General features: G+C 37.6%; 1 protein-coding gene across 1 annotated transcript in view; it reads left to right on the plus strand.

Annotated features, from left to right (window-relative positions):
- Positions 1 to 13,531, plus strand: part of FAF1 (Fas associated factor 1) — a 303,539-nt gene that overhangs the window by 210,004 nt on the left and 80,004 nt on the right. Inside the window, exon 14 of the mRNA XM_084787058.1 lies at positions 10,919 to 11,055. Within this exon, the coding sequence (XP_084643184.1) occupies positions 10,919 to 11,055 (137 nt within the window). The remainder of the gene's footprint in view (positions 1 to 10,918; positions 11,056 to 13,531) is intronic.

Raw genomic sequence — 13,531 nt, forward strand, 5'->3', positions numbered from 1 at the left:
ATGCCTGCGGTCCTGAGCTCAACTCTCAGAATCTACATAAATGTAGAAGGCAAAAATCAACCCTACAGACTTCCACACGTGTACACAGCATCCATACCTACCACCAACATGCAAGCACATACACATACAATAATAATTTTAGTTAATCTAAACAGCCACCTGTTTAGAAAACTATAACAAATGCTGACCAGGATGTGGACAAAAGGCAAACCTAGAAACTACAAGTACTGTGAACATCAGTATAAAGGTTACTCAGAAATCTGAATAGATCCACCGTATGACCCATCTCTCCCACCCTTGGCTTTTTATTTGCAGGCTCCAAGCTAGCTCATCACAGGAATACTAAATAATCGTCAGTGTCTGTAGCACACTTTACACCATAGCTGAGTTATGTAACCTAGGTGTTTAACAGCAAAGGAATGGATAAAGAAAATAGGGCATTGTGTATACAGTAGAAGCTTTTTCAGCTTTAAAACAAGTGTTATGTTGCTTGCAGGAAATTGTGTACAACTAGAGGTACACAATTAAGTGTTAAGTGGGTAATCCAGTCTTAGGAAGACAAGTACCTTTTTTTAAATAATTTGTGATTCCTAAGTGTGTCTGTGTGTATGTATATGTGTATGTATGTATGTGTGTATGTGTACATACATATATGTGTGAATGTATGTATAAATTGTGTATCATATGACATTGAGTTAGAAGTGAAGCTGGGAAACAAAGTTAAAAGAGGTGGGGACACAAAGGGGTAGATAAGGGTATGGGAAACCATATGCTTAACATGAAGCTTTTTAAAATTAAAATGAAGTTTAAATAATTTTTACATGCCTTGCGCCAATGGGATGGCTCAGTGGGTGATGTGCCTGTTCTGGTACACAAATGGTATAGGACGAGAGAACTACCTCTACACTACATGCACCTCAAATAATTTTAAATGCCTGTCATATAGTGCTTAGTGCATTTAATTATGCATATGTATTTGGTCTTAAATACATGAAAAGTTTCAGAGGGCAAAAGTAGCTGAGACCACTCTCTCCAGTGATGTATTCATCTTACCCTATGTTTCTGAATACCCCAAACTATCCCTTAATTATTACCTTGTTTCCTTTTCTGAAATTCAGATTGTCCAAGCTTATAATGCTCATGATCTTGGCAGTCTACCGGGATTCATAAGCCTTTTCTATCAGCTACTGTTCTAGACTTTGTAGGCTGTTGAGATGAGTTTGCTGCTGTATATTTTTTAAGTGAAGCTATTTACATACTTGTCTTTATATCATAATCATTTCTTTGTTATTTCTTCCTTTACTATCCTAGTTATTCTATCATTTGTTCATCTCCTCCAAAAAATTTTAATAAACATTCACTGTATGCCAATTTGTTAAGCTTAAGTTGGTAAGATTTTCTTGCCCCTTATCTTCTCTCATATATGTATGTATCCTTTTTATTTAGCATTTCCAGCTTGCCTGCTTTAAACAAATGAAGATAACTTATTACTTTAAATACAGTGCAAAACAAATAATGAATTGAAAACCAATTAATAATGGCAAATAGATGAGTATGTATAAAAAACTTAGGTTCACTTAAATTTTCTACTAGAATACCAAATTCTGCTCGACAGTTCTACCAGCAGACTGGGAAAAAGGAGGAATTCGCAAGCATATGTTACCATTCACCACACATTTTACCGTCATAGTCACTGTCCCATATATGGAATTCTAACAGTGCCTTTCCAGATTTTTTGACATTAAATTCAAGGATGAATTTTATTATATGACTTTTCTATTTGAGAATCACTAAGAACAGTGATAGCTATTTTCTACTGTTGTTTCACAAAGACAGATTATTTTACAGGAAAATTTAAAATACTAATCCCCTGTAGAAAATAGGGGGCTTTAGTATAATTCTTATCTCAGCAATGGTAATTCTTTAGGGAGCTCAGGTGGTATGGTCCACAAGTATTACTTTTTGATGATGTAACACATGGCAGATAGACCAGAGAGGAAAACCCTGCACTGTCAACATGCTTGTTCACTCTTGTCAAGCACCAGTTGTATCACATGGTGTGACCCCTTACAAATTGCTGGGTACAGGTGGATTATTGATTGAAAGCTTTGATGAGTGATGTAAGTGCTAATACTTTGCAATGTTGATCTTTTATATCTTAAAGACTTAATTCCTGTGTGTGGAGTCTTAGCTTTCCTACATTTCTTATCCACTCAAGTGATAACTTCTTTTCAAATAAAAAATTGTGTGTAAATGTCAGAATTCTAAGAAAAACTAACCAGCCCTGCGATAAAGAATGCTGAAATGTTTTATGTAATAAAATCATAACATCTACAAAATTGGCAGTTGGAAAAAGTTAAGGAACATGTCAACATGAGGAGATACAGGTACATATTTCAACTTCAGCACAGAAGGGCATTCATTGTTTTCAGCAGGAAGCTTGTTTTAGGAAGCATATCTTTGATCAGGAAGGAAGAAGAAGCTGGTTTTGACTCTGAAGCACACAAAGAAAAGGGAAGGAAGTAATATTGATAATCTGCAGACTAATTCTGGAATTAGGTGTCTTTACCTTCATTATGTAGATGAGAAAGCAGAGGCTCAGAGAAAGTTGACCAAAGAAACAACTAATAAATGACAATGTCAGGCTTATGTGTCCTTAATTTTTTTTTTCTTCTCACAAGACTCTGCTACCTGCAATAAAATATGCTAATATTTGGATGTTTTGCAGCTTTCCCAAGTCAGTGAGTAGTTTTTAAAAATGTAATTATACAAAAATCAGAAAGGAAGCTTAGAAGCAAACTTGTCAGTCAACACCTACTTATTTTGAAGGTCCAAATAAAGGTAGAACTCATGGGAACCCTGAAGACCATCATAGCCCATACTGTGTTTAAATTAAACATTTCAGAAGTTGTTAGAAAACACACGCGCGCGCGCACACACACACACACACACACACACACACACACACACACACGAAGGGGAAGAAAACTGTATTTCCAGCATTTGTCATAGTGCAGATAAAGGTTACTTGAAAGCATTAATTGGCCCATCCATACAATAAATATGTGTTAGAATTAGGCATCGTGTACACAGGTGGATAAGAGGAGATTCATTTCCTGGTAATGGCCCAGGAACATAACCTTGTACTGTAAATTTTCATCTCTTATTCTCTGTATTTTCTCCTTGAATATAACCTAAACTATTAAATCCAAGCCCTGGCCATAGAACAGATTACTGTTTAGATAATTTCATGAGTCAAAGCCAAAATGTTCTCAGTGTCCTTAGGATAAAAATCAGTATCTTATATATCTAGTAGGCCCCTCTGTTTATTGACTATGTTTTTTTTTTCGCTGTAGCCATACTCATCTTTTTGTGAACTTTTTTTTTTTTTTTTTTTTTTAAGATTTTTCAAGGCAGTGTTTCTCTGTGCAGTTCTGGCTATCCTAACTTCCTTTGTAGTCCAGGCTATCCTTGAACCCAGAAATTCATCTGCCTCTGCCTCCTGAGTGCTGGGTGTTCGGGTGTGTGCCACCACCTCCCAGCCTTGTGAACTTTTTTAAATTAGAGTTTTTCAGAATTTCATCCTTCCTTCCTCCCTCCAACCCTTCCCATAACCCCCTTCCCATTCCTTCTCGAGTTGACTCTGTTTTTACAGTTACTTTTGTTTTACTACACACACACACACACACACACACACACACACACACACACACACACACACACCAAAATTACCCCATCTACTTAGCCTGTTTAGTGTTGCTTTTATTTTGTACATGTATTTAGGGCTTGAGTACTTATCAGGTGGCTTGTCTCTGGAGAAAGCTCATTGTCCTTTTCTGCAGCCACTGATTTCCTGTAGCTCTTCATCTGGCGTAAGGCCCTGTCATGTGTTCCTGTCCACATTGGTGTATTAACTGGTATTGTCATCATGCAGGTGTTGTGTCAGCATCAGCAACCATATTGTTGCTATTTCATGAGTACAAAATGCCAGGCATGTCTAGGAGACACTATGTAGCAGCCAGTAGCAACCTTTTACACTCTTTTTACCCCTATTCTATATGATCTCTGGGTCTTAGGTGTAGGGTTGCATTATAGATGTACCAGGTGGGGCTAGGCACCCAATTCTCTGCATCTCAGCCAGTTGTGTATTTCTATAATGGTTTCTCTGTGTTTTATTTTTTTTAAAAAATGTTATTTGATGAGAGGTAAGAGCTATCCTGATCTGTGGGCATAAGGATAAATATTCAGAATACAGCTAAGAAAATGGCAGTAGTGGATTCTCCTCAAAGGTAATTACCCACAGGTAGTTGTCTAGGTTTGTAGCAACTAGACCTGAAATCCTCCTGTGGAGTGTATTTAGGTACAATTGACAGTTGTCAATTGCCTCCAAGGTAGTAGTGTAATGGTTGCAATTATTGGACATATTTTGCCAGACCTGTCGTTGTTGTTTGTAGGTTTTACAACTATGAACTATTCTAGGACTGTTAATTGTCTTTTTCCCTTGGCAGTTTCATAGCATGTTTGGATTCTATGAGATTGGTTCTCGGGTAGGAGGCTTCCAGCTCACTTCCAGGTTGATTACTCCACATCCTGTGTCTGAAGTGTGTGGTGTCTTCAGGAGTAGGGTCTTATCTTCAGCCTCGTGGAGGCAACCAAGCGAATGACAGTAGGCTCTGTTGCCTGCAGTCTGTTAGCATCCCCTGACTAACACTCAGAGGGAGGTTTCCCATGCCTGACAGTGGGGTTTCTATTAGTATCACAGACTCCTGTGCTCCTTGGGGAGCATTATTACCCTGTGTGGCATAACTCCATGTTAACTATTTATGTCTTGTTGTTTTGTTTTTTGTTTTCGAGACAGGGTTTCTCTGTGTAGCCTCGGTTGGTCTGTACTCTCTTTGTAAACCAGGCTGGCCTCACTCACAGAGATCCCCCAGCTCTGCCTCTTAAGTGCTAGGATTAAAGGCCTGTGCCACCATGCTTGACATGTGTTTTTAATTAAGCTTATAAAATAATGTTTCGATATGGCTTTTCCTAATCCTTAGTGTTATTTTAGATGCAGAGCTATGATCAACATCCTTACCAATCAGAAAATACAAATTTAAAGTATTTTGAGATTTTTATTTTGCCTCAGTCAGAATGGCTAAAATCAAGAAAACAACTGACAACAAATGCTGGTGAGGATTCCAGGAAAAAGGAATCCTGACTCACCATTGGTGGCTTTGCAAACCACTGTGGCCTCTATGGAAATCAGTGTGGAGAACTCTCAAAAAGCTAAAAATAAATCTATAAGACTTTAGTTCTACCATTCTTTGGCATATGCCCAGGGGACTTGGTATCCCACTCCATAGATATTTGATCAGCGGTGTTCGTTAATGCTCTACTCCTAATAGCTAGGAAATGGAAGCAATCTGGCTGTCCTTCACCTGGTGACTGGATGGTAGAGGAGTAATGCACACGTACAGTGGAGTTTTATTTAGCTGTAAAGAAAAAGGAAATTTTCACATAACGGAATGAAACTGGAAAATATATTGAATGAGGTAACCTAAATTCTTGTTACCTTTCGTACACGAGGCTCTTTAATTGTAATGTCTTTGTATTTGTTCTTTTTGCCTGCTATTGGCTTCACTTTCGTCTCTTTTGAGCTTTTGATCAAATGTCAACTTTGCAGTGAGGTCTTCTCTAAACATTTCATTTTTTTATTGCAACCTCACACTCTTTGTTTTGTTTTCTGTCTATGACCTGTAGCTCATAGACTTGTGAGATATTTGCTTATGTGTGCCACATCAGGTCTGAGCTCAACCAGTACTAAGGAAGCTAGTGGGAATTAACATTTTCAGAGTGGTTACCTAAGAAAACAAGACACAGTTCAGTGAAGCTGCATTACCCAAATCATTTTGGAATGACTCTTTCTGACCGCCTTCAGAGACAACCAAAACCTTAAAAGTAAATATAAGGGGTTTCTTGAGAAATGAACAAAATGTGAACATTGCTTAGGAGAAGACATTAAGAGGCTGCTTCCTGTGCCTCACCCCAGGTCTATGGAGTCAGAATCTCTAAGGAAACTTGCCTTTTAGAGAAACTCCCTGGGTGATTCCTGGAACACTGGAAGTTGAGGATCACTGGGTATTCAGTCTCTGCAGCTTTGCTCAGTACTTGTTTACCTAACTCAGCATGGACCAAAGGCTTAAGACTACAGAACTCAGGGCTACCTCAAAGGGCAGGGGGGGTTATCCCAGCAGTGCTGAAGAGCATTTCCAACAAGAACTCCAGAAAAGAACTGAGTCATGGGATGGGAGGACTTGTACGAACGATGTTCTTTGTCTGGCCTGTTTTTGGTGTGCTTGATAAATAAAGGATAAAGGAGTTTCACTGTATTTTCCTACTAAAAGGAAAAGGCAAGGAAAGAGTTGTGTGTTAGTGAGATTGGGTACAGCCTTTAAGACTCCTAGTTTTACTCTGCTCTTTCTATCTCCATCATTGAAAACTGACTAAATCCTAAATGTGTGCATGTATGTCAACTAAGAGGCTTATCCTTGGTAGAACACCGCCTTAGACCTTTTTTAAAGGGAAAGACTTAGTTAAACCAAATCAAAAGCAGTGGATGAGCAGTTTCAGCTAAAGCATGACATATAAAGGCTTAACTCAAAATATTGGGTAATAATCACAGCAGGTAATCAGTAGGTTGGACACAAATCTCATCTGCTGAGTAACCTTTCATAGTAAAGACATGGTTCATGATGCTGCTGTATGTACATATATGTATACATTTGTATGTGCATGTAGAGGCCAGAGTTTAAAATCAGATATTCCTCAGGAGCTTCCCGGTCTTATGAAGTGTCATTCTCCCCAGTGATGTGGGCTTGCTGGCCTGAGAACCCCAGATGGCTTCCTGTCTCTACCTCATTGGACTGGGATTACAAGCACTGTCACCACCTGGAATTTTATATAGTGATTGAACTCAGATCCTCATTGCATATGGCAAGCACTTTACTTACTGAACTATCTGCCCAGTTCTGGTCTTTCATTTTTTGATTGACAGTGAAACCAGTAACTGCTTTTGTTTAGTTAATAATTCTTTTTTTTTATTAATTTATTCTTGTTACATATCAATGGTTATCCCATCCCTTGTATCCTCCCATTCTTCCCTCCCTCCCTTTTTCCCTTTATTCCCCTCCCCTATGACTGTTCTTGAGGGGGATTACCTCCCCCTGTATATGCTCATAGGGTATCAAGTCTCTTCTTGGTAACCTGCTGTCCTTCCTCTGAGTGCCACCCGGTCTCCCCCTCCAGGGGACATGGTCAAAGGTGAGGCACCAGATCACGTGAGAAAGTCATATCCCACTCTCCATTCAAGTGTGGAGACTGTTCTGACCATTGGCTAGATCTGGGTAGGGGTTTAAAGTTTACCGCCTGTATTGTCCTTGGCTGGTGCCTTAGCTTGAGCGGGACCCCTGGGCCCAAATCTGTGGTACATATACACTGTGGAATACTACTCAGCTATTAAAAACAAGGAATTCCCGAAATTTGTGGATAAATGGATTGAGCTAGAAATGATCATAATGAGTGAGTTAACCCAGAAGCAGAAAGACTCAAATGGTATATACTCACTTGTATCTGCATACTAGCCCCAGGGGCATGTCCCACGAAAGCCTTCACTTACCAGGAAACTGGCACAGAGGGGAGGACATCCTATTGGGACTCTAGATGAGAGAAGCATGGGAGAATAGCAAAGTAGAAGGATCCAGAGGGTCCTAGAAACCTACAAGTAGTTAATAATTCATTGGCCTACGTTACTATATTTTATTGTCCAAAAAAGTTTGATTTTGGTGTGAACATACCATTTTAATAATAATATAAATGATGAAAATGTTAAATAACAGATCACTCAGTTGGTAAAGGCAGTTGCCACTAAACCTAACAGCTTGAGTTCCATCTCCAGGACACGTGAGGTAGGAGAGAGCTGACTCCAGCAGTTCTCGTCTTACTGCCACATACACTGCCCTCCCACATGCTCACACAGGCGGACAGTCACAGACACAGTATCTGACTACTAATAATCCTGATCTTCATTGGCCAGATAGAAAAGATCTACACTTCATATCCTGAAAATTAGTAGTAAATGCTAACTATCTACCATTCTGCTTATTTTTCTCTCCGAACTTGAAATAGAAGCTATTTTATCTCATCTTTCCACTCTTAAGTTTTCTAGCAGTTCTAATAGATTTAGTACCGATACAAAGTACACTTGGTTGTGACTTTTGTTAGTCCTTTTTTGCTTTCCTCCCTTACTTATTTCCTTATTTTATCCCCTTAAATGTTATTTATTGTTTGTCTTTCCAAATTTGTTATTTTAGGTTTTGGTTTCAGGGATCTGATTTGGCATCCCCCCCGCCCCCCCTGCGCTTTGTTTTGGAGATGTGTGCACATTTGTGTGCAGGTGTGAGTCCATGTGAGCATGGAGACTAGAGGATCTGGGCATCCTACTCTGTCCACTTTGCTTATCCTGCTGTGAGGACAGAAAGCCCTAGCAATCCTCTGCTCTCCACCTCCTTAGTGCAGAGGCTGCTGCTGTGTGGCCACCTGTGACTTTTTTTAAATCATGGATGCTGGGGATCTGTACTCAGATGCCCGTGCTTCCACAGCAGGTGCCCTTTCCCACTGAGCCGCCTCTCCAGCTCTAATAACGTCTTATTTCTTTCTTCAAATAAGTCAGTGCTTAGTAGGTCACTGGTTTATTTAAGTCCTCTTCTGCTAAAAAATAAAATAAGAGATTCCCCAGAATTGCAAAATGGTTATTGTTTCCCACTTTGGTGGAAATTTCTGTAATCCAATAGTTATAGCAACCATTTATTTATTTTTTCATGACATGAAAAATATGGAGTGAATTGCAGTTGGGTTGACAGTTTTAGTGTCGTGTCCCTCCTACCCGCCCCAGATGTTCTGAAATACTTTTAACTGTTCAAAGGGAACAAAATACCACAAATATGAGAAACATACTTTTTCTCTTAAAACAGCTTGTTTTTACTGTGTCTGTTTTTCCGGTTTTGAACTAAAATTTTGGCTAATGTGATCTCCCCTTCCTACCTTTCCACCTTTTCTGTTTCTTTCTCCCTTCCCCACATCCCCTCCTTCATGTCTCTCTCTCTCTGTAGCCTTCCTTCTACCCTCCTGATATGTACTCTTTTTCTTCCTTTCCTTTCTCTTTCCTTTCAGAGGCCAGGGGCCATCCTTTTTAGTTGGGAGGCCAGTGCTGTGATGGGCATCTGTGTGATATCCGCTCAATCCATTGGTGTGAAAGCAACATGGACTTATTTTTCTCCCTTTTGTAGGAAATAGCATTCCAACTGTTTTTTGACATCTTTAATTTTAGAGGTTGCCAATGATCATCTCAGGGTCAAGAATGACTTCAAATATTTGAGTAAGGCACATAAAGAAAAATGAGACCCTAACTTGCTAGTCTCCTGATCTACACATCCCTGTTGATGAATTAAAGCTATATGAGTGTGAAATTTGGTATGGAAGCTTAGTCTGCTTGAGAACCTTTTATCCCATAATAGTTGTGGAATGTGAAGATTTGAATTTTCATGGGGGCACTGATATTTCATGGCCGACAATGGATTTCTTAAGGCCTTGTCATTTCACATTGCATGAGGTCTGGTTGTTGCCGCACTAACCGTGTATATGAACCTGCTTCCCAGTGAACTTACTGCAGTGGTGCTAACTTGTCTTGACACTCTAGCTGACAGTTCTCGCTGTCCTTAACAAGATCTGCTTTCTGTAGTCACAGCACGGGCTTTACAAAAGATTCAGCCTAAATTTCTGAAATGAAGTTCTATTGACAGAAAATGTATTGGCTTTAAAAATTAAGAGGTTTGATTCTGTTTTGAATTGGTTATCAAATGAATCTGAGCACATGACATTTTAATACCGTTTGTCTTTTCAAATAGATTTACCTTCTAATGCATGTGACGACAGGACTTTGCTCATCAGCTAGAACATACATTTCAGAGTAGTTGTTACCTAAAATATTATCATAAGGCATAAGAAAACACACGATTTAAGTTGCCTTTCATGAACATAATTAAGAATTAATAAGCTAGTACCAGTGGCTAGTCTCCAGAATTTCCACTGTTTTGCCTTTTGTGACCTGTGTTATTAAAAGTCCATTATTTTTACAGACTTTATTAAATTGGATCTTATTAAAGCATTCTATATTTGCATTTGGTCTTTCATAATTCATTATTATTATGACATTTACTTTTTACCATCAGATCTGAAAACATATCATAAGCTACCCTTTTCTCTTGAAAGAAATGCTAATTTCAAACAGTCCTCTAATAGAAGAGAAAAGCTTTATCAGTTTTTTCATTTATTCCAGATCGTGTTAAGAATACTAATGCTAGACTTCAGTATGCTAATATCCCTGAGCTTTTTTGGCCAAAAGCTTAGAATTGTTGTTTTTATTCCATACTAAGTACAAAACTAGAAGACCTACTACTTCTAGAGGAAACATAATGCCCCACTGTAGTTCTTGATTCTAAGGACTCAGGAAAGTGTTGCTAATTCTATTTTTAGAATGATGCTAGTCAGTGTACCTTTGTGTTACACTTTACTATTCATCCTAGTTAAGAAATTCTCTCCTGGAAATTCCTTTGTTTTCTCATAATTTAGGTAGTACATCTTGAAATATTGAGACTTAAAAAGAATCCTGTGCTGTCAGCCCTTGGCAGCATTTAGGGTGTGCTTTCTTCTTTTCTATACAATAACCATTAAAAGTTTAGTTGAAAACTTATGGAAAACATAGTAAAATTTTCCATTACTGATGTAAGTCAGGCCCTCTAAGCTTTATATAATTAATAATGGTATCTCAGATCTACTAATTTGTTTGAAACTTACTTTGGATTTTCTTTTATTTTAGATTTCTGACAATGTGCAATAGACACTTTGGCAGTGTTATTGCACAAACCATTCGGACTCAAAAGACAGATCAGTTTCCACTTTTCCTGATTATCATGGGAAAACGATCATCTAATGAAGTGTTAAATGTGATACAAGGTAAAGTACATGTCATGTCGGAATAAAATCTTCTGTGATAACCTTATTATTTTTCCCATCAAAACTAGTCATATTTCTTGCTATTGGCAAATGTCTTTGTATCTTAAAATATAGAACATCCTGAAGAACACACACTAGTTCTAAAACACAACTACTATGAAAAATGAATATGCTGTGTTAAAAGTCTAGCAGTAACACCCCAATAGAATCTTATAGCTTCTTGGACATAGGACAATGAAGTTATGTTAAAAAATGCTTAATTCTCTAAAACTAGCAATTAGGTTATAATCATTTATCAGGTTTCTCATTAATTTCTGTTGATTCATAGCTGTAATATAGATTAGTTGAAAGAATTGCTTATCTTTAATTATCTAGAAAATCCAGTGACTATACATTGCAAACTGAATTTTTCATGTGTCAATTGTTCCTCTATATTTGTGTGACTTCTGGTTGAGTTGCAACCCTCAGGCAAAAAGCTGTGGAATTCCTGTAAATTTAACCAGTTTACATTTTTGTGGAAATTTAACTATCCTTTCATGTTCTTTCTTCAAAAAAAAAAAAAGAAGAAAAATGAATGATTTTTTTCTTTTTGTTTTTGTTGTTGTTGTTGTTACTAATGCATCCAAAAGCTAGAGTAAAATATTGCTATGTTCATGGGTAAAGCTTAAATAAAAACAGTCCATCTGCTCTGTGCCACCAGGAAAAAGAGTTTTCAGGTGCTCTAAGTTAAAGCTTGGGTCTGGGGTGCTTCATTTCTGCCCCATTTAAGTCTGAAGGGGGAGGGGATTTGTGCATTCCAGTGTGTTCAAAGCCTAAACAAAACAAAAGCTCAGGTATTTTGTTTTTTCTATAACTTTCCAGAGCATAATTTCTTAGGCAGCCTTTTAAAAGACCTGCTGAGGGAGCTGATTCCCATGGGGTGAGGAGGAAGTGAAGACATTTCTTTCTTGTTTTCCTCTTCAGAGGAAATGTTGTGATAGTTTGTGTCCTGCAAACTGTGGGCCATGGGCTCCAGAAGCTTGGTTTCAGGAAATCTTCAAGGTCACAGTTATTTTTATTAATTATAAATAGATAGGGGTTTTGCTTTTGTTTTAGTTTGTGTTACTTTTGTGACTTAGTTGTGTTTTGCCCTTTTTACTATGTTAACATTTACACCAGTGGCTCAAAAGCAATGATTTCTAAAACACTGGTCATCTTAGTAGGAGTCAAGCCTCTGACATAGATCATCGTGTGTTAGTAATATCCTTCCTTCACTGCCACGCACTTACCATTCAGAAAGGCAAAGGCCATTTAAGAACATCCTTGAAGAAGCCACCTTTTTTTTTTTTAGCCCTTTTGTTAGGTGATGTGAACCAGTACATTCTAGTTGTTTCAAAGAAAGCACTTGTGTGGTCTCCGGAGCTAAACTAGCTGCTTCTCTGCCTTCCCTGAAGTAATTTTTACTGCCTCACAGACAAATTATGCTTACATAGACTGGGCATTTGAGAAACATTTTCTACAAAATAAACAGAGTAAACCTGTCACTTTCAAGTAAAAGAACTGGAATTATTTGTTGCCAATGATAAAATTTGAGTTTTCAATAAAAAATTTATATCCTGCGGTAGAAGACTAATAGCATAAATACTTTTCTGAGGATCAGAGCTGTGACACTAAATATATATATATATATATATATATATATATATATATATATATATATATATATATATCATACAACATAGTACATCAGCATTCAGAAGAAATGCATAACACAGTAATGTTTTCGAAAAGCACAGATGCGTAGTGGAGTAAAATTGTGCATGGAAACAAGATCAGTTCAGAGGTAATGGAGCCAGGTACTGTAAGGTGTGCTTGTGATCTGAGCTACTCCAGTGGCTAAAGCAGGAAGACCAAGAGTTCAAGGTCAGCCTTTACAGGATAAGGAGGCCAGGGAGGTTTGAGGGGGAGAGGAAAAGAATTTTAGTGTAACATAGGTCAAAAGTGTGCCTTGTGATACTTTTAAATTCTGCATACTGCTAGTTTGGAAAAAAAAAACTTCTCTTGTCAAGATGAGTAGTATCAAAGAAATATAACTACAAATACCCATTAAAACATTTTTTCTTTTTCTGACTACATATCTGCAGAAGGCCACATATTCTTCATAAATTTCAACTAGTAAAGCATATTTTCATTCGTTTAACATAGAATAAATATAAAGCTATAATTGTTTTCTATTGAGCCAGATAGTACAGAAATACTTTGAAAATGTTACAACCATGCTATTCTTACCTTTTTTTTCTGTAGTAAGTTTGGTTTTTTGTTTTTGTTTTTAAAAAACATCAGTTTTTTTTTATAGCCACTGTTACTTTTAAATGAATTGATGTAGATGTTATAAATATTTTATTTTAATTTTTAAAAATTCTTGCATTATATTTATTTGTTGTATGTATGTGTTCTCTTCTTCACCATGTGGGTTTCATGGGCGGAACTCAGGTTA

The sequence above is a fragment of the Acomys minous genome (assembly GCF_964271855.1).
Source record: "Acomys minous genome assembly, chromosome: 6".
NCBI classification, from domain to species: domain Eukaryota; kingdom Metazoa; phylum Chordata; class Mammalia; order Rodentia; family Muridae; genus Acomys; species Acomys minous.